At 40.3% G+C, this 22,310-nt stretch overlaps 1 protein-coding gene across 1 annotated transcript in view; it reads left to right on the top strand.

Annotated features, from left to right (window-relative positions):
* Positions 1–8,988: 8,988 nt before the first annotated feature.
* LOC131229872 (phosphopantetheine adenylyltransferase) overlaps positions 8,989–22,310 on the top strand; it is a 38,972-nt gene continuing 25,650 nt past the window's right edge. The window contains exons 1-5 of the mRNA XM_058225916.1: positions 8,989–9,205; positions 9,283–9,331; positions 10,984–11,116; positions 11,321–11,392; positions 11,475–11,534. Of these exons, the coding sequence (XP_058081899.1) occupies positions 10,985–11,116; positions 11,321–11,392; positions 11,475–11,534 (264 nt within the window). The 5' untranslated portion in view covers positions 8,989–9,205; positions 9,283–9,331; position 10,984. The remainder of the gene's footprint in view (positions 9,206–9,282; positions 9,332–10,983; positions 11,117–11,320; positions 11,393–11,474; positions 11,535–22,310) is intronic.

The following is a 22,310-nucleotide window of genomic DNA, read 5'->3' as shown; positions in this document are numbered from 1 at the left end:
CGATGGATCCACCATCCATCTAATGTATAAGTAATATCAAACAATTTAACACTCGAATACTATAGTTTAGTGGCCCAATAGATAGGAGTATTGTTGAGAATCATCTAAACTGGATTAGGGACCGCTCAAATCAAATGTGGGCTCGATCCAACCTAGCTTAACTTGAAACAACAAACGGGCTCAATATGACATCATCAGTTATGACTCTTATAAAAGGCAGGCCCTACAAATAAATAAATAAGTATATATGTATACATATATAATAACAAAATGTAAAACAAGTGATAATGGCATAATAAGATTAAAAATATTATTAAAGGGATTTTAATAGCAGTAATGGAGTCATTAACATAGAGAGAGTAGGATGAAACACAAACAAATGATCCCTAGAGCTTTTTGACCGTTGATGCTCGAACCCAGAGCAATCTGACCCTCAGATCGGTGGAAAGCTGCAAATAAATACTCCAATCGCAGCTTACGACCCACCAAAGCTTTGGATCCACCTCATCTTTAGCAAGGTGTCCTAATATGACTTATGGAATCGTTTGAACGGAGTAGATTCCTCAAAAACATCTTCGTGGGCCCCACACAAATTATGTGTGTGCACTAGAACCGGTACACCCGCAGTGCACTAAGCCAGTCAAGATGGTTTGACTCGTCAAACCCAAAAGAAGAAAGGAATTTCTATTCTTTTCCTTTTTCCCAACCGTAGGGCGTTTGAACGAGATGCCATCAGCATTGAGTTATGGCCCACGTTTGCTATCCAAATGGAGGATCTGATGTCCATTTGATTAAGGAGGTGGAGCTGACCAGAACCTAACTCATCCCGCACGATGATATGTCCTTGCGTTCACACAAACTTCAGCGCAAGCAAGGGTGTGTGCGGTGGAAATTTTTGAAAACAGAAACCACGCTGTTCTGTCGCTGCCAGCCTGGCAGTCCGCATGAGCCTCTCTCCCTACATCTTAGCCACCCATTCGGTGAATCCCAGCCCTCCTTTCCACCTCATTTCTATGGCTCCATCACTGTCAAATGAGCTTTCCTTATGCCGCCACACGCTGCAACCCGACCCATCACATTGGAGGGAAGCTTCGATGATTGGTGGGTCCCACAAGTCCTTGGGGACCAATCTAACCCTTCCAAACATTTTAGATCGGGAAATGAACCGTCCAATGAGAAACTGCCATTTATGGGTCCATTATCTTCCTCGTTTGAGCGAGAATCCCATCAGTGGGCGGTGAGGCCCATTTGCTAATCCAGGACGTACACTAGGGGGACCATCATGCCATGAACACATCCATATGGATGTCTAATGGCCATGTACCTAGGATTTGCACGATCAGCACTGCTGAGATGCTTTGGCTCGAGTGAAGATGTGAATGGTAATAGATTTAAGTAGCTAACACCCGTTAACCTTAGGGAAATCTATCAGGGCCTATAAAGGGCTAGTGTTAGGGTGACCCATCCCAAAGGAAGAAAAGAAAAAAAAAACCATAAGTTATGATCCTAACGGTACACATCGATAAGCTTATTCTCTATGATATCACTATAGGTTCCTTCTAATGTTGATTTATGATTATGAGACACTATTAGTATCATTATTCGTGGGTTGTTAGATAATTCGATATAATAGTAGCCATTGTTAATATTCCTAAAATTAATAACTAACTTATTTGATTAATTTTATTCATTTAATATTCCCATTAATAATATCATTAGTGGTCACATAAAATAAGATTTAAATTCCATAATCAAATCCTAGAATCTAAGTTCAAGACTAAGCCCTAGAAAGGAAATCCTAATGTTACATTAAAATCATAAAAATAAGTAATCAAAACCCTAGGTCATACTAATCTTAGTCATAAACACTTTTGTAGAGACTTGATCTCACGTACAACTTCCCAATTCGTGGTAGGATTCAATTCTAAAGATACACGTGCTTCCTAGCAACACCAATTGGCGATTTAAAGTATAAGGTGATGACTCTTCCCCTTGAGCTTTCCATTTTCCCATTACTTTAAGTCATAGTTTTTATTTAAATTATAATTGATATCTCCATTTTATAATCACATGTGATAATTGTTGAAATTGAATTGTTATAGTACATGCTTAATGTTCATCCTGTATATTTGTTCATGCTTGTGGATTATTTGTGGATTACTTATGGAATTTAAACTGGTACATTAGTGGGAAACTCCCACTTATAAATGTACACCTATACTAGGGATGTAACTCGATTGACGATGATTGCAATGGACCTTCGCTCTAGTGGTTGTTGAGTGGTGGTCTAGATGGATCATTGATGTGGGCCTACCATCTAAGGTTGTTGTGTCCAATGGTTTTCAAGGATGGTCTTTTATCACATGATTTTGATACTCGCCCTTCGTGGCCTATTTTGATAATTGTCCTACGTGGCTTGTTTTTAGTATCGCCCTATGAGGTTTTGTTCTGGTATTTTCCCTATATGGGTTCGATGTTTTATACCATGCAACCATGTGATGGTAAGCCCCATATATTGTAATATGATTGTCCACTAGTCGACGAGGTTCCATTAAACATCCTAAGGTGGTAGCCTCATGAGCCGGAGATGGTGGTATGAGACCTATGCCTGAGCTGTCGGCCTACACTGGGCTATAAGCTCCCCGTAGTGATCTTTGAGCTTAATTAAATTGGCTGGTTATAAATGGACTAATAATAACTTGGCTAATCATGCATACATGGTTTATTTACGATAGCTTGGATCATTATGCCTATGCAATTACGCTGAGTGTTGCCCTAATGACCAGTCATTCGATTTATGATGATGACTTGGATCATCATGCCCATGCGATTACGCTGACTGTTGCGCTGATGACTAGTCATATTCATGGGTGACGAGCCCAATGCCTGGCTGGATGTTTTTCCTGGGGCACAGACCGTCTGAATGTTTTTCCTGGGTCGATGATTGCATGGGTGACGAGCCCATTGTCCGCACAGATGAGCATCCCCGGGGTGATGATTGTATTTATGCATCCATGCATTTAATAAAACTCGCATCATGTATTGTTTAGTATGTTTTATTTTGTAACTATGCTTACCTAATGCGGCGGTGTGTAATCTTAAGGGGAATTTATACTGAGTTGGCCACTCATCCATCAAATATATAACCGTACAAGTAACACAAGTGGCTTAAGTGATTTTCGGGTTCGGGCTGATGAAGAGTCAGGTTCAAGTGCCAGGGTTGTATGACTGTATCTACCTTGAGAAGCTGAGAGGTCTTCCGACTCAGATTTACTTCCACTCTACTATTTCTCATGTATTGGATCATGCAAGTCTTGTATTTGTTAATTTTGGAGATATTGGTTTGTATAAGTTATTATGGGCAACTTCTTGTATATTCTAAATGAAATTTGAAAATTTTCCTTTATGTTGATTTGTCTATACTACGCTCATCTGCTTACTCTAATAGAATGATAAAAAATGTACACTCGAATTTGACCATCCTTTAACGTTAACACTCAGGTTTTTAGGACGCGAGTCATATACTCGGGTCTTGAAAAGTCGGGGAGTTACAAGGCCATAAGGGCACAACAGTTAGTACCTCGGATGAGGCCTCGACCCTAGAGCTTATGCTCTCTGGGTCGCTATCGTCGCCGAAGGTGTAAACCTCGTAGACACCTTCTAAGCCGTTCGACATCAGAGTCTTGACGGAAAAAAGTATAAAAGCAAAGGGAATGGAGTGCAAAAGACCAGAGAACGGGAAGGACTCACCGGAAATTGTCTGCTTCGGGAGTCTCAGCTACAGAGGTCTCTAACCAAATGATAAGGCTAGCGAAGGAGGCAATAGCTTTTATACCATGCCCGGCCGAAAAGTAATCATAACAGGCATTTATTACTGTAGGCGAAGAGTCGTTCTCTCGAGCACTGCCCCGTATGTGGCAACGTCTGATTAGCCCAGCCAAAGCACATGCTCGGGCCACACACTATCGTTAATGACCTGCATTAAATGTGGCAAGCGAAGAGCCGTCTCCTCGCCCGCCACTTTACACGTGGTGGCTCCCTATCCATCCCCCCGCTGCGTATTCTCGTCCTCTGCCACACATCTGCCGACTACAGGCTAGCAGACGAAAAGGTCGCTGTTGCAAAATATGACACCTCGATAATGCCAGGTCATCATTGCAAATCCTCATCGATTACGCTACCAGGGGTAGTGTACCAGTCCACTCATTCGTCTTCTAAGCATAAATTTACTCACTGAGCTTGCGCTGCAAACTCAAGGAGTAGGGGGCTTCTGTTATGAGAAAATATGATCTGACCGCCTTCAAGGTCAGCCTAGCCTGGTCAAGACTAGGAATGGCTCAACCAAACCACCCTCAAGGTTAGCTCAGCCAAATGAATGATCGTTCTGAAGACATTTTGCTAAAAGGAACTAGAATGAGGCTTAGAAACATAGTTCATGGCAGAATGAGATCTCAAACTACCAAACATGCACACTTGTCGAGAACTAAGTGAGCTAATTCAACCAAAGGACTGTCAAGGAATAGCTAGGGTCGACAAACAAGTCAAGTCCGAGCCATAACTTGGGTAGAGATAGGCTCGGATGGATCAACTCGAACCATCCTCGGCTATGTGACCAAGTCATGTTTTGGCGGCCCCAACTTAAGTTGTCCTCAGCCGAATCGACAAAGCTCGAGCCCGGCTTAGATATGCTCGACTCAGATCGTCTTTGCTTAACTAAGAGAGTCCAACCAGCAAAGTCGAGCCCACTACAGTAACGCATGATGGTATTAGTTGCTTTGCGGTCATAGGATAACTAACAACATCACCGTCCGCGCACTTCTCACCTAATAGCTGAGATCGTGCCTGGATTAATGGACCTCCACGTTCTGTTGAACATTATAAATAAGAATCTCACCCATTGAGTAGGTAGGCAAAATCTCTCACCCTGAACTCCTCTACACTATCAGCCTGGATTCCTAGACTGTATTTAGCATTAGAGGGTCCTTGCTCTAACTAGGGTCTCCTTTGTTCTTCTCATGTGTAAGTGATCAAAGTTTGGTGAGGGTGAACCGAATTTTTGCATCAACAACATGAATGAAGGAAAAAAAATAGATAGAAGATTGATCCAAAACTTCTATCACCTCAGCAAGTTTTCAATGACACATGCTCAGTCTCCACTACTTTCTATGGGGTGGCTTACTTGAGCTCTATATCTGCTTCATTTTTAGACTGAAGCTCTAAAAAGATTTAGCCAAATGGATGGATGGTTTGGATATATGCATCATGGTGGGGCAGAAAATTGGTGACGTCAACACACCAAGCAATCCGCTTACTTCTAACATATGGGATATGAACACCTATCTTGATTTTTCAATGGGGTCCAATGAGCCATTCTTAGTCTTTTCCATCTCCAACCATCTCCCACGACTCTTTCTCACGTCCAACCCATTTCGCACGTCTCTAGCTCGACTCCAACCGCTCCTTCATTCTCTTTCTGCCCTCAACCGACTAACCCCTTGTTCTCTTTGTCTCAGTGGGGCCTTTAACTATTGTAGCAGTGGTCGTCTGGACCATTTCAGCAGGTTCGCATCTCTCTCGGCCCACCAAACGCACAGATCAGATAGCTTACACTAAACAACCCAAAGTAGGTGTGGGGCCATTAAAAGGGCATTTTATTTTCCAAACTTTAATTTAGACTCGGGCTCGGGTCAGGGCCGAGCCTTGTATAAAAACCCCAAGCTGGGTTTTGGCTGGACTATTTTGGTCGGCCCTCACCGGGCCAGTTGACACCCTTGAGCAGAACCGGTGCTCGTGCTATCTGTGAGTTGGGAGCGGATTAGATGAGACCCAATCTCACACAAGATCGGTGCCGGCCTTACTGTGGGGCCCACCTTAATGTGTGTATTATGTATCCACCCCATACATTTGTTTTTTTCAGATAATTACAGAGCATGATCCCAAAAAATGAATAATAACCAATTATGAGGTGGACCATATGCTACAAAATAGCGGTGATTGAACAAGCTACCATTAAAAACTTTTTAGTGCACATTAATGTTTCCGTAGTGTTTATTTGACATCCAATCGGTTGATAAGGTCACATGGGCCTGGATGAAGTGAAAAAACAAATATAAGCTTAATCCAAAACTTTTATGGCCCATAATGGTCAACCAACTGATAATTAGATATGCTTCAGATTTTGGATAATGTAGTAAAATAATAAGGAAAAACGGATGGATGGGGTGGATACATAATTCACAGATCAAGGTGGGCCCCACAGTAAGGGCCGCATGGTATTAGGTGGCAGTACCCATAGTACGTAGCAGAAGACGGATGCGAGGTGAGGTGGGGGATTTGTGGAAGCAGATTGGCTGGTGTACCACACGTTAGCTATATAGCTGTTGTAGGTAGAGCTGGGCAATCTTGACTCGATTGGGTGGATCCGACCCAATCTGACCAGATCCGACCCGATCCAAACCGATCCGACGGCTTGGATCGGTGCAGATCGATTAAGGCAGTCCAGATCCAAAAGCTTTTCAGGTTGAGTTCGGATCCATACCTACCCAGACCAATCTGATCCGATCCGACCCGATTCGTAGTGGATAAACCACATACATTTTCATGGTGGGCCCCAACAGAGTGTACATAAGTTAGAAGACCAATCTGCAAACCACGAGAAGCTATTTTCATTAAATAAAGAAATTTCGAACTTTTAGGTGGTATGCCCATTTTGGTGGTCCCTTTTGGTACATCATCGCATGAAGGCCTCTCGTTGCACTAATATATAAAAATGCAACCATGATTAAGCTATTCAGACTGTTGATTTTCGTGGATAGGGTACCCTATACGTTTTCTAGGTCAGATGTTTTTTAACTCTTGAAACGGTCACCTATGTATAGATGGTTGAAAAAAATGCAACAGCGGCCCAAAACAGACAAAGTATCTGATGGCTAAGATCGTACATTCACACCAGCTATATAGCTGCTGTAGGTGTACGTGTCATGTGCGAAGACGAGTACTAGTGCTCCTCGAGCCCTGAGTTGTACGAACGGTTCAAATGAGATCAAAGTTATATGGGCCCCATAGTGATGTATTTATTATATCTACACCATTCATATATTTTTAGAGATCATTATAAAGCATTGTCCAAAAAATGAATAATATCCAAAGATCATCTGGACCACACCACAAATAGCAGTAGAGAATGATTTTCACCGTTAAACAATTCGTGTGGTCCACTTGATAGATAAATCTGTCTTATTTGTCGTCTCAAGCCTTAAGACGAGCTCGCCAAATGGATGGACAGTTTGGATATAACACATACCCCATGATTAGACCCACAGAACATGCTAACGTCAATACAACAAGTCACACTGTGCACAGACTTGCGTGAAAAGCACGTCACTGCATGAAAACGTGCAGTGCACGTCAACACTGTAATACATCCAATGAAAGCACGGATATAGTTCTTTCAGAGTATATATTTTATCTAAGCCGTTCATCAGTTTTGACATATCATTTTAGGCCTTGAGCACAAAAATGCGGTATATTGAAGGCTGAAGTGGAACACACCATATGAAATAGTTGGATTAAATTCATACAATCCGAATCGTACCCAACCCGATCCGACTCGGTTCGGGTCAGGCCAACCATGCATCGGATCGATCCGAGTCAGGTGACCCGGACTCGATCCCGGATCGGATCAAGTTCGGGTCAGGCCATTGAGATTTCAAATTGAATCCAGTTGGACCCAATTCGATCCGATCCGGATCGATGCCCAGCTCTAGCTGTAGGTACGTGTCGTGCGAAGACGAGCACTGGTGCTCCTCGAGCTCCGAGTTGTACGAATGGTTCAAAGGAGATCAAAGTTACATGGCCCTACAGTGATGTATTTATTATATCGACATCGTTCATCTATTTTTAAAGATCATTTTATAGCATTACCCAAAAAATGAATCATATCCAAAGATGATCTGGACCACACCACAAATAGCAGCGGAGATAATGATTTTCACCGTTAAACAATTCATAGGGCCCACCATAACGTTTATTTTTCATCCAATCTGTTCATAAGGTCACAAAGACCTGAATGAAGAGGAAAAACAAATTTCATATTGATCCAAAACTTCTATGACCCCAAAAATGGTTTCAATGGTAGATGTTCAATCTCCCACTACTTTTTTCACTGTGGTCCACTTGATAGTTAGATCTGTCTTATGTTTCGTCTCAAGCCTTAAGACAAGCTCGCCAAATGGATGGACAGTTTGGATACAACACATACCTCATGATCAGACCCATAGAACTTGCTAGTGTCAATGCAATAACTATATAGCTGGTGTACGGTGTGAGGTACACTAGCCAATCCGCTTCCGGGATTTGTGGACGTAGATTTCCGGCGAAAGCCTTTCACACCAAGTTCATGCACTCGAAACTTAGGTGGGGCCCACCATGATGTTTGTGAGAAATCAACCCCGTCCATCCACTTTTTGAACTCATTTTAGGGCGTGGAGCTGAAAATGAATTGGATTAAAGACTCAAATGTGTTGAAAACGTGAGAATTGAACATCCCCAGTTGAAATATTTATGGGGCCACGGGAGTGTTGAATCAGGATAATATTTGTGTTTTTAGTTCATCCCAGCTGGAATGACGTTATGAATGGTATGGATGGCATGTAAACATAACTATCGAGGGAAGTTTCAACGGTTGAAATTTCCCTACCCGGCTTTTCCTTAAATGCGGACCACTTGAGTCATGGATCCTGCTCACGTTTTTTTTCAGGCCCTAGATTAAGCTCACAGAACGGATGAACGGGATAGATTTCTCACAAACATCACGGTGGGGCCACTTAGGTTTCCAGCGCAGGAACTTATCGTGAAAGGCTTTAGCAGGAAATCCCACTGAGTCCTGAGTGTGTGGTGGTGTGCGTGTGTTTTTTTTTTTAAAAAAAAAAAGGCTTTAGCAGGAAATCCGCGTCCGGGGATTCGTGGGCATTTTTTTTTTTAAAATTTTAAATTTTAATTTTGGCAGTTGTGGACGGGAAGAGAGAATCCTTATACTCCGAAATAGCTCTTTTTCAACTCTCAGGGGCTTGTACAGAACTTGGCCCGACGCCAATCCGGTTCGTTAACAAACCTAGATGTCATCGAAGCCCCAACCTCTATCTTTCCTATAAACTACAAGCCCCAAATCCCGTGTCTCTCTTCTTCAACTCTTCTTATACGCAAGGTGAGAATCGCTCTCAAAATCTCCTCCTAAATTCGTCCTTTTCCTATAAAAATCTCATCTCATTGTCCTTACCGCAGATCGATTTCATCCGACTCCTGGAAAATCCAATTCGGATCTCACCGGAAGGTATAGATTCTACTGCAACCGATTCAAATCTTGCCCTAATTTCTCCACTTCTCCCATATTCTTTTCTAGAAACCCCGAAATGTTAGATAGTTGCTCGATCTACTGTAATTTTTTTTTGGCTTTTAAATTGTCTTATATATATATATATATATATCTTTGCGGTTTGGAACAGTAGCTCCTTTTATTATCGTGTAACATGCAGATGTTTTCTGTGATTCTTTGTCTTTTGCGCGATTTCTGTGTTTTCTTTAGGGGTTGTTTGGATTCCCGTAAAAATAGCAAGTGGTAATGAGTTGCAGGTAATTGAATTACAAGTGTAAATTGTTTACAGCCTGTCCTGTTTGGCTTTAAGCTGTAATATGTTTATAGATAAATAGTTATCTGTTTTTGGATAACCTGAAAATTGTTTACAGCTTGTAATTGGGTACTCATTGCCGATAGAGCTTGGAGAGCTAAATCTCGATAAAATCTTCAAACGACATATAAAGGCTTCATTTAAGATAGATCATTGGGTTGAGTGAGCCTATCTCAATAAAGCCTGGGGATCCATAGAGGTGAGCCACTAATTCAAATGCCATAGAGGTGAGCCATAGAGGTGGGCCCACTAATTCAAACGCCCTTTTATGAGGAGAAACTACTGATATAAACAGTTAACGATTGGATCATTCATTTTTTTCTCTCCAATCAATGTCCACCAATCCAATCGTAGATTACTAAATAATCGTAATTTTTTAAAGCAGTATGTGGGTCCCAAAAATAAACTCTGGTCAAATCAGGATGTGGGAAGCAAGATGTGGGTCCCAAATATAAAATCTGGTCGAATCAGGATGTGGGCCCCAAGAATAAAATCTGTTCCAATCAGGAAGTGGGCTCCAAAAATAAAATCTAGTCCAATCAGGATGTGGGCCCCACCACAGGAAACATTTGAGATGGAAATGCCCACTGTTGAAACCTTCTTACTTCTTAGGGCCCACCATGATGTTTATATACCATCCAAACCCATTCATAAGGTGGTTCAGGAAAATACAAATATGAGCCTAATCCAAAACTTTTGTTGCCCCATTAAAGTTTCAATGCTGGGTATTCAATACACACTTTTTTCCCTTGCAGTGTCCCATTTGTGTTTTGGATCTCCCACATGTTTGGGTCCATGTCAGCAAGCTCGATGGACGGACTAGATATAACACAACCATCACGGCAGGCCTCATAAGGCTTGTGGCAATCCATGTCTGGCTGGATCTGACCTACTCATGGGTTTGGGTCCAAAATTTAGACCCAAAGGGTGATCTTGGTCCAAAAATGTTGGATTTTTACATTGAAACACAATGCAACTTAACATGTTTTTCAAAAATCCAGTTTTAATTATCCAATGGATCACCTGTCTTAGTTCATATCGGATTTCAAAACCCTCTAAACCAATGATGAATGGTTTAGATCATACCTTTGCACAATGAGAATCACGATGCGGTTTTTCCTTTGATTCATTGATGCTGATCCTTTAAGCCAAGAGGGTTCTCCCCAATTTATCTCAAGGAAAGCAGAGAGTTGATGCCGTTCAGGAATTTCACAACCTTTCAATTCTTAGAGTATTTTCCTGTTTAAATCAAATGAATATATGATGTATCATTTTATTTTCCATTTGTCCCTTTCAGAATGGCTACTAATGACTTGGCTTCTGGAATTGATAAAAAATCTGGAGCTGGATTGGGCCTGAATTTTTATGGCGCTGTTGTGCTTGGAGGAACTTTCGACAGATTGCATGATGGTCATCGCCACCTTTTAAAGGTTTTCATTATTTTCCTTTTTTGCTTTCATCTATTTCCACTTTGTGTGTGTGTGTGTGTGTGTGTTATTCCACTCAGTTATATATAACCATCCCTTCCCTAATTTGCTTCGTGTGGAGTTGAAATTGTGATACACAGATTCCAGAATTAATTTTAATTCATTTTATTGGGTGTTTCCTTTTCATGTGGTTTCCATGATCATCAGGCATCAGCAAAGTTGGCCAGAGACCGTATTGTGGTTGGTGTTTGTGACGGGCCAATGCTGGAGAAGAAAGAGGTCGGGTTTGTATCTGCTCAAGACTTTGCAATATGTTTTAGTTTATATTATTTCTGCTTAAGGCTTAGCAATATTGTTTCAGCTAGCCCACCTAATTGAGCCCGTTGAGATGAGAATGAGAGCTGTTGAGGACTACATTAAGGTAAATAAGCATCCATGAAACTTCATATTGCATTCCTGCATAATTATGATTCTTTGTGGCTGGTTAAATATGTTGATGTTATTCTTGAATAATGGCCTCTTCCCAGCAATTTTGGGTTGGCTTCTAAATGGTAGACTGGAGAAGCTCTACGATTGGTTGTGCACCAGACTTCAAGCTTCCTCTTTTACTCAGGCCCCGGAACCAACCACTGGAGAAGCTCACATAGTCACGATTATGTAAATCAGGGGTGGAAGAAGGGAAAAAAAAAACAAAAAAATTTGCTAGAATTCTTTCTCCAAGCAAACAATGCCAATGCTGAAATTTCTATGATATGTAACTGCCTCAACCACTGTATGTTGTTATCTGTTTATTTACAAGCCCATAAATAACTAGACAACTCCTCTTCTTGCTAGACTATTAACATCTTGACACCTCATCAGCTAGAGATACTAATCTGTCCTTTATTCAAGCAAAATATCTTAACTAAAAGAGGTTATAAAATTGAAAATTCAAACTCAAGCCAATAAAGTAGCTGGTGCTGACATCACCTTGCTGATGTGGCATTTTGACATGGCGTTGATGTGACAATCGTGCATTGCTTGTCCAAATTTGCATCACATGGCCTCTTTTGGTTGTAAAAAATCCCGCCTTTTTCAACCATGCGAAGTTTGCAACCGGTGGATTAATTACTTTTTTGTAGAAGTGGAGCCATGCAGAGGGAAAACATAAATTCCATGTGGACACACATCTAATGCATCTTCTGGGAGATGTTTGCATTTCAAATTCATATACTTTCATTGGTGTTACATGGTAACTTTAAGGAGGTGCCTTGCATTTGATAGAAGTGCAGGGAATCCATTAAGGTAATGGTATATGTCTTCAATATACAATCCCAATTCACTCCATAGTCAAGCGGCTAGCTATGGAATTCACTTCTCAAGGATAAGATTAAAATGTGTACTAGGATTTCAACCTCTTAATTTCGTTGATAATAGATTGCTTATTCGGAATTGGGGTTGCTCTAGATACCAAAGCGCTGGTGCACTAGGAATATTCTTAGATTCTGGATGTCGCGGAAAGGTCACCAATGAGTTTAACTTCCAGTTGTGCTTGGCTAGAATCGCCAACCCTAGTTGGACTAGGAAAAATTGTGCCATGGTTATCTCTTAGTCCCCCATCATGCTGGGCCACCCAAGATTTGCCTAGAGATTTTTTTTTTTTTTTTTGAGACTCATTTAAGATCTCTAGCATTTTGCTCCACTCAACAAGGGAAAGTCTCGTATTTTCGAAAATCTTGTTAGATGTTGAAGGCTGTCTCTGAACATCATATTGTTCCTTTGTTTCCACATTCCCCATAAGACTGCATGAGGGAGCATTCTCCACCTTTTTTTTTTTGCAGTGATATCCTTGTACACATTCCTTGTACAAATGTGTACAAGGATATCAACCTCTTAATTTTGTTGATAATAGATTGCTTATTCAAAATTGGAGTTGCTCTAGATACCCAAGCGTTGGTGCACTAGGAATCTTCTTAGATTCCGGATGTCGCGGAAAGGTCACCAATAAGTTTAACTTCTAGTTGTGCTTGGCTAGAATCGCCAACCCTAGTTGGACTAGGAAAAATTGTGCTATGGCTATCACTTAGTCCCCCATCATACTGGGCCACCCATGATTTGCCCAAAGAGTTTTTTTTTTTTTTTGAGACTCATTTAAGATCTCTATCATTTTGGCTCCACTCAACAAGGGAAAGTCTCATATTTTCAAAAATCTTGTTAGACGTTGAAGGCTGTCTTTGAACATCATATTGTTCCTTTGTTTCCACATTCCCCAAAAGACATCATGAGGGAGCATTATCCACCTTTGTTTTTTTGCAGTGTCGTTTAAAGGGGCAACCCAATTCATGGAGAAATATTCCAATGTCCTAGGTATAACCTATCACATTCCGAAGTGGTCAAAGAAGTGGTGCCATGTGAATAGCCACTTTACAATGAAGGAAGAGGTGGTCAATTAGTTCCTCGTCATTTCTTCTCATAATGCACATATTAGGGATGATCCAATTCTCCACTTTCGAGTTTCTAGAGATTGTGTTTTGTTAGTGAGGCCATGTAGCAAAAAGCTTCAATTGTTGGGAATCTAGGGAACCCCACACCCGCAAGGTGGCTTTTGGGCAAAATGCCCTGAAGAATTTCTTTGAATGAAAATGTTTTATTTATTTATTTATAAAAGATAGAATGAAAATGTTTCGCTAGATGAAAGGTTCCAAATTTGCTTATCAGGCTAGCTCACAAAATGGAACACCTTGTCAAATGCCTCTAGTGATTCGTCTACTAATAGAATCTTGGGATCCCACAAGCTTCTTCTAAAAGTTAGGTTCCAAACAACTTTACCGCCCAAAATTTTGTAGTGGTCCTTGATCTTCAATGATCTATGGGCAAGCATGTATAATCTCAAAAAATAACGGGAAAGTGAAGGCTCTCTCAGCCACTTGTCCTCCCCAAGTCTACCTTTTCCCTTGACCCCACTATGTACCGCGACCAGTCCTCAAGAGCCTTTCTGACACGTTTTTAGACATTGCCAAAATTTGATATTTCCTTCCCTATGTGAGAACCTCTTCCTCTTATGACAACATCCTGGATCCAACCTTCCTCCCTTGAGTCATTTTTACTAGCTGTTACTTCTCTCCAAAGCGCACCTTGCAAATGATGAACCTCCACCACCATTAAAGAGGACGGCCCATTTCCTTGCATATTCTTCCTATGCTGATTTTCCCTTTGAATTTGGATCTCTGAACCTCGGCCCACTTCATAAGATGGAACTGGCTGCTATCCTTAGCTTCTCACAAAAAGTCCCATTGAATTTTTTGAGCCGTTTGCCACCGACACCATAATATTGAATAAGGAGAGGTCATAAGTTGGGATTTTAGCAAGGGTAGACTTTATTCCGACAAGAGTTGAAGAAAGATACTGTGAACTCATCTGGTTGGTTATCACTTTCAGGAAGAGTAGCCTCTTGACTTTTCCTTTCGCCAATGGCAGCTTAAGCCACTCCACCTCTTCAGTTGAGATATTTTGAAATGCGACCCTCTTCAAAGGTAGTTAGATAATTCTATAGAATATAGTTTCTGAAAATAATCCATCATCGTCTTTTCAATCTTGTCTTTGCCTTTATTGAGTTATTTACCTTGAAAAGTGAAATAGGATTCTTCTTCTGTAGGCATTTGCCATGCGATGAAAGAAAGAGGTATTTAAGAACAAAGGTTAATGGGACTGCTGGTTTCTCTGATTCGTGGTATAGGAATGGATAGGTATGCCACTTCCTCCAAATCGAATACGTTGTAAACTAGGGGTAGCATCATGTGTGTCGCTCCAGTATACACACTAAGTATATGCAATATAGTTTTATTTGCGAATTGATAATGCATCATGCAACAAAACACCAATTAGTTGGGATAAGGCTTAGATGATAATGATGATGGGAGTTTATAATGAAAATGAAGGGAATTTTATAAACTAGTACCTCATTTTTATGGAATTTACATCATGGTACCTTTTTTTTAAAATGTTTTCGTTAAATAGCTCGTTAAGTTCTGTTAAACTACCTTTCACTAGATTTTGGTAATAGTAGTTAGACTTAAGTGAGATATTTATGGTAAATGATGAAACTGCCTTTCCTCTCACAAACAACTCTTAAAAAGAAAAGCCTATTGTTGTTTTTTTTTTTTTAAAAAATAAAATTTTAAGACACAGGGTGTCCCCACCTCTTTTTTGAAGTGAGACTAATCCCTGCAGATACACGCAATCACCTACAACCACGTGTATCGGGTAAAGCCAAGGAGGGGAATCGAACCCTCACCTATAGGGAGCAAACCTACGGTGAAGACCATTCGCCCAAACCTCTTTGGGTAAAGAAAAGCCTATTGTTGCCCATTTCTTTTCAAATTCACACCTATAGTCACTCTTCTCTCTCTCTCTAGAACAAAAGAGTTGCAACTTGTTGAGAAATAGAAAGTGCTAAGATGATCTAAGCACCATGTGGGGGAGAATGTGCATCTGATCCGCCCCATCCATCTGTTGTGCAACCACATTTTCATCCTGGATCCTAAAAATCAGCACAACCCAAGATGTAGGTAAGCCACACCATAGGGAACCGTGTAAAATCCTGCCTAAAAATTCTAAGTACGTGTGGTGTTCCCACATGAATATTTGAATTCATTGATTTTTGGGAAATCCATTCATCCTGGTATGGCACATTGGATGAGTCGATTGGATGGCTTATGAACCCATGGTGGACCCCACACAATTTGGATGGTTTTAATGGTGGGACTTTCCATCTCAATGGTTCCCCATTGCACGACCCACCTAAGCTTTTGAATAAGCCTGATTTATGTGTTCCAATCCAAAGGGTGGCGCACTTGTTGGAGGGGGTGGCTCTCATCTGCATGAATAGGGCTGAAAGTCGGATGGGTTGGTGCTCAACCCCAGCCCAACCCAAGTTTCCTATACCTCAACCCTAACCCGACCCAACCCAACCTCGGGTTGGGAATTCTCAACCCAAGCCCAACCCAAGCGGGCTCAGTCAGGTTGTTCGGGTGGATACATGCTAAAATTTTCGTTATTACATTAGTCCATTATATTTCAATACACGTCTTATTTTTTATACCTATGATTTTATTAATTATATATGTAGTTATTTATCATAAAGAACTTCATTTTTTTCTAAACAAACAAGCTAAAATATAGGACAACTACTCCATTAAAAGTTGTGTTGTGTAGCATGCAATCTATTTGAGAGAGAGATTCGACGTATCTTGTTAGCTTGAGTCATCGGAAATGATGTGGGCCAATGAGACCCGACGGTAGTGGAATTTCCTATGCCTTCAACACAGATGATCCATACTCAATTATAATTTATAAGTAACTTATATATCGATCGGGTTCGGGTTGGGTCGGGCAACCCGGGACCTCAACCCGAGCCCTACCTAAGTTTTATCGGGTTGGTGTTTGTATAGCCCAACCTCGAGACCGAACCTGATACATCCTGCTTGAGCCCAACCCAATGTCGGGTCGGTCACAGGTCGGTCGGGTTGAACCCGCCTGACTTTCAGCCCTATGCATGAAGTCATCCATCCACAACAGCCAATAGTCATGCCCCTGCATGACTACTTGTAGTCACACACGCGTTTTCTTGAAAATGGAGGTGTAACTCTTGTAGGAACAGGACACGTGCCGGATGCAAATTTCTTGTAACCCCTGGAAGATCTTTTGGGCTATCATGTGTGATATCCACTCCATCGATCCGTTTCGCCAACTCATTCTACGAAATGAGCTAAAAAATGAGGCAAATTTGAAATACAAGTGGGCTATACCACAACAAACAATGGGGATTGATCACCCACCATTGAAACCTACATGGGTGCTACCGTCATGTTTATATGGCATCTAAATCTCTCATAAGGTTATTACCTCCAAGATGAAGCAATGAACGGAAAGCACAAATATCATCCTAATCCAAAACCTCTACAGGCCCCAAGGCGGTTTCAATGGTGGGCATTCAAACCCCATTGTTTCGTGTGGAGTGGCCCACTTGAGCTGCGGATCTGCCTCGTTTTTGAGACCAAGTCCTGACATGTGGTTGCAAAACTAATGGATGAACCACACAGACATCATGATATTTGTCTACCCATTAAAATGACAAATATCATGTTCGAGCATGCCTACCCAGACTCCCTCTAAGAGCGGGGGTTACAGAAAGTCATGTCCAAGCATGCCTAATACCAATTGAATGCCAAGTGGGTGAACTTTCATGAGATCCACCTTGTCCATCAGGTATCCTATCCTATGTTTTGCTATGATCCCAAAACTTGAACTGATTTAACACTCAGGTGGGCCCACATGAGTTTTGAAATAGCATTATATTTGGGGAATTATTTCATCTTTATGAGGAACGTCAGATGAATGGATGATACAACATAAAAACACTAAGGCGGGCCATACACAAAACCCATGATGGACATGCCCATTCCAATTGTTCTCTATGGTAGGGTTGACCTCAGTCTTGGATGATCATCAATTTTGGGTTTTGGGGTTAACTTGAGGCAGCTTACTTGTTGGATGGGTGGATCTCATGAAAGGTCCATCCAAATGGTGCTTGGTTAGCGGTTGGCATACCACTTGTATAGTCACCGAAGAGATGCAGAGAGTGGGGGCCTCCAGATGGAGCATGAACAATGAGACAGAAGGGAGGTTTTTTGGTTGTTAAATACTCTGTTAGAGAATGAAGGTTGATACACAAAGCACCATTACATTGTACACATGGTATGTATCAACTCAAAATTAGAACTAAATTGTGGAAATGACCGTACTTAAGCCAAAGCTTCAAAATAAGATTTGATTGAATAGTTCTATCTCCGATTTGTGACATTGTTTGTTGAAAGGGCATTCTTGTGGGGAGGGCATTTTTGTCAGTTATAAAAAAGTTCCCCCCCTTGATCTAACTACCATTAGAAAAATCTAACAGAAGGTAGCTTAATAAAACATTTAAATTTATTTAGGTAGTTTAATTGAACATTTTAAAAAAGGTATTGGAATGTAATTCTATAAAATTGAGGTAGTATTTTATAAAACCCTATAATAATTATTAGATAATAAATGTTATTATTATAGATCCATGCATTGTATTATATTATATGCATGTATTTGTCAAAAAAAAAAAAAATGTATGCTATTGCATAATTCAAAGTACAAATCTCTGCATGTATTTAAACTTATATTACAACTCAATCAACAACAAAATATTAGAACAAACATTTGAGACTATATTAATAATGATTTGGATCGTAAACGGCCAAAAAGTTAGGTTGTGTAATTCGGAACAAAAAACGTAGGGTGGTTGGAGATCTATGTAAAATTGTTATGATCACCTCCTTAAGACAAGCAATCCTAGCCTTTTGACTCCAAGAAAACTTTTCCAATTTAAGAAGTCTACCATATTTGATGTTCCTACTCAAAAGTTGATCTTTGGACACTATCTGCCTTTGTTATCTCACCGAGATCTGTTTTCTTTTGAGAGAACTGAAAATTTATTAGAATACCTGCCGAAGGACTGGAAAAGAATACAACCCAAAACTAAGACAAAAACCAAGAAGAAAAATTAGCAAAATTTTCTTCTTTTACATAAGAGGCCCATTTTGACATAACAATTTTCACCGAACAGGTAACCTCTTCAACCATAGATTCCTTGTTTTGAAAGCAACAACTATTCCGAACTTTCCAAATAAATCAGAAGATTCCCATCGCAACAAGCCTGGATTTTTGAGTTTTTCCCATCATGCCTTTGTGCAAAAGCCCATAAAAGGTGATCGACAAATTTCGGCATTACCCAAGAGATTTGGAAAAGAAGAGTGAAGTGATTCCAAACTTTTTTTTTTTTTTTTTTTTGGCGAAAGGGCAATGGATAAAGAGATGGTCTACTGACTCTGCATCAACTTTACACATCAAACAAATGTTGGGAAGGATAAGGGATCTTCTTTAGAGATTGTTTATGGTTAGCACACTCTTCCTACCCACGAGCCAAACAAAAGCCGCCATCCTCGAAGGAGCCCCATAAAACTGGTAATGAAATTGAAAGGGTCGGGAAGATGATGGCTTAGATTTCAAGTTGTAAAATGGGCGCACTGAGAAAACACTAGAGTTGTGGGCTTTCCAAACCATGGAGTCTTCTTGGTGGGGCAAAGGCAAAGCAAGCTTTAAAAGATCTAGGAGACAGGAACTCCTTGAATTCGTCATCCAATAAATTCCTTCGACAAGGAGGAGCCCAAACAATGGACCCTCCACCCATAGAGTAACAACGATTGACAAAGATGAAACTATCCAAGGTGAGATTAGCTAGGCTTGGAAATAAGTCTTGTAACGGCCTGTCGCCACACCAAATTTCCACCAAAAAAACGATGCAATTCCCTCTGCCAACAGAAAAAGGAAATTCCTTCATGGAACAATAGTTTAGTGGACACAATCGCCTTCCAAACACAATGGGCGTGATAGAGAGATGAGGGTTTACTTCTCCAATCACCCGGTTGTGTGCCGTATTTGGAAACTAGGAGTTCCCTCCATAACTTACTCGCCTTCGAATTAAACCTCCAATGCCACTTCCCAAGAAGATCAATGTTCATGAGACTCGATTTTTTAATTCTAGCTCCTCCCTGCCAATTGAGCAAGTGAAACTTTCGTTCCTCCAGCCCTTTCCTAAAAAAATCTCTTCTCAATTTATCAGGTCTTTTAATTACTGTTTTGGGACATTTGAATAAAGACAAAATATATATGCATGTTAGAGAAGGTTGCTTTGACGAGAGTTAGATGTCCTCCCAAAGAGAGAGAACGATTCTTCCAAGAAGAGAAATAATTGGAAAATCAAAAGCTGCGGTGAGCGTTACATGACCGCGAACATTCCATTCTTATGGAAGGAGAAGGGCCGTCCTATTAGTAAGCATATCGAGGCGGAGGTACGAAGCATATCTGGTCATTTGAAATGCATTTTTCTTAAAGCAAGAAAGAATCCTCGTCCCATATATGTTTTGCTGATTTCCCGATGCATGGGGGCAACCCAAGATAAGAAAAAGGGAAAGAACCACTTTTGCATCCAAAAACATTTACCAATTGAAGAACCTCCCCACGGTCCTCATGAATTCCTAGTAATTTGCATTTAGAGACATTAACGTTTAAGCTTGAGAACGCTTCAAAACAAACAACAATCTTGTGGAGATTATCAACTGTCGTCAAATTAGCATCGCAAAAAAGAATCGTATCATCCGTATATTGAAGGTGACCGACTTGCACCTCTGTGTTCGCAATGTTGAAACCATTAGTTAACCCATTCTCCTCTGCCTTGTGAAGCATCATTCTAAACGCTTCGCCAATGACCACGAAAAGGTATGAGGGAAGAGGGTCGCCCTGTCTGATACCATGAGAAGCCTTGAAGAATCCGAAAAGGGACCCATTAATCAAAATTGAAAAAGATGGGGATTTAGTACATGATTAGATCCATCTTCTCCATTTAGGACTGCAACCAAGTCTCTCAAGCATGTAGTCTAGAAAATTCCAATCGACATAATCATAGGCCTTCTCGATATCAAGCTTGCAAACTAAACCGCTTTTCATCTCACCTAGATCTTCCTTAGAATTGTTTGAGATTATTGGACATGGAATCTCATTCTTCTTCATTTTTAGTGTCCTAAACATGTTTTTATCCCATTCTTTATTCTTTAAGAAATTGAAGTTTCCTTTGAAAGCAATTAATTACCCAACCTTCCATAAAACATTGAGAGTTTGAGACCAACAACACTCATTCTGCTTGACAAAATCAGGATGGTCATGTTTTCCAAACAGAAAATGTGAGGACCAAGATTTATACCTGAGGAGTTAAGTACATGGGGTGGCAATCGGAGACAAACTTAGGAAGGACGAACTGTATAACCATGCTACAACGACAAAAGGAAACACTCATTCTCTTGATTGGACTACATGAAGCAGCCACCTTAGGAAGGAATGTCTATAAGATTATTTTACGCGATGAATTCGTTGAATCTTCTCAAGGTAGTATTACTTCCAAAGCCACCAAGTTTTTTGTCAGGGAATTTAATTGTATTAAAGTCCTCACGAACCATGCCAAGCTCTAACAAGAAGCAATCAATGTTGTCGAATCGCATATGCCCTTGTGCATGTGGTCGCATATATATATTTGAAATTTTTTAAAAAAATATGAAAAATAGGGACAACCTCCTTAGGAAGGAATGTCTATAAGATTATTTCACATGATGAATTCGTTGAATCTTCTCAAGTTAGTATTACTTCTAAAGCCACCAAATTTTTTGTCAGGGGAATTTAATTGCATTAAAGTCCTCACGAACCATGCTAAGCTCTAACAAGAAGCAATCAATGTTGTTGAATTGCATATGTGATCGTGTGAGATTGCATATGCGATCGTGTGCGATTGCATATGCCTGTGCACATATGTGATTGCACAATTGCATATGCGGTCACATTTTTTTTTAATTTTTTTTCAAAAAATTCAAAAAATCTGAAAAATAGGGAAAAATAAGAAAAAATGTGAAAAAGTATAAGAAAGTAGGTGGAAATATCTTAAGTTAATAGATAACTAATTTTACATATTTAAAATACATTTGAGTGAAATAAAATCAATCAAACAATGAATTAAAACATCAAGTCATCAACATTCAACAATATAGTTAACAATTAACACTAAATAAGTAAGAAACTAAGAAATAATACCTAACATTAACAATAAAATGAAGAAGTTATTTATTATCGATTGTAAAAAATGGAAATATAATTTACAAATTATAAAACACTAAATCACTGACAAAATAATACTAAATCTATATACATTGATCTATTTGCCATTGTGGCATTTGATCACCACCATCGTCAACATTGCCATCATCATCGGAGTCTATCTCTTTCTTTCATATATACTTCTTCATCTTATTCTGTTTTTTTCATTATCTGTATGTATTAATACTTCATCAACATCCAATGGTGGATCTTCAACTTGATCATCTCCTCCTCCTATCTTTTTAATCTCTTCCACAGGTTGATGCTACTACTCGCCCCCCCCTCTCTTTCGCCTTCGAGCGGAAGTAGAAGTACCTTCTCTAGGTGTTGATCCCTCTTGGCCCATGTCAAGTCCTCGCCAACAAAGACCGGCTCCTCTTTCTCTACGAGCCACTCATTATCTGCATCTAGCTCATCTAAGCAGACATGA

This window comes from Magnolia sinica, chromosome 16, assembly GCF_029962835.1.
Source record: "Magnolia sinica isolate HGM2019 chromosome 16, MsV1, whole genome shotgun sequence".
NCBI classification, from domain to species: Eukaryota; Viridiplantae; Streptophyta; class Magnoliopsida; order Magnoliales; family Magnoliaceae; genus Magnolia; species Magnolia sinica.
This window is presented reverse-complemented; position numbering and strand designations above follow the sequence as displayed.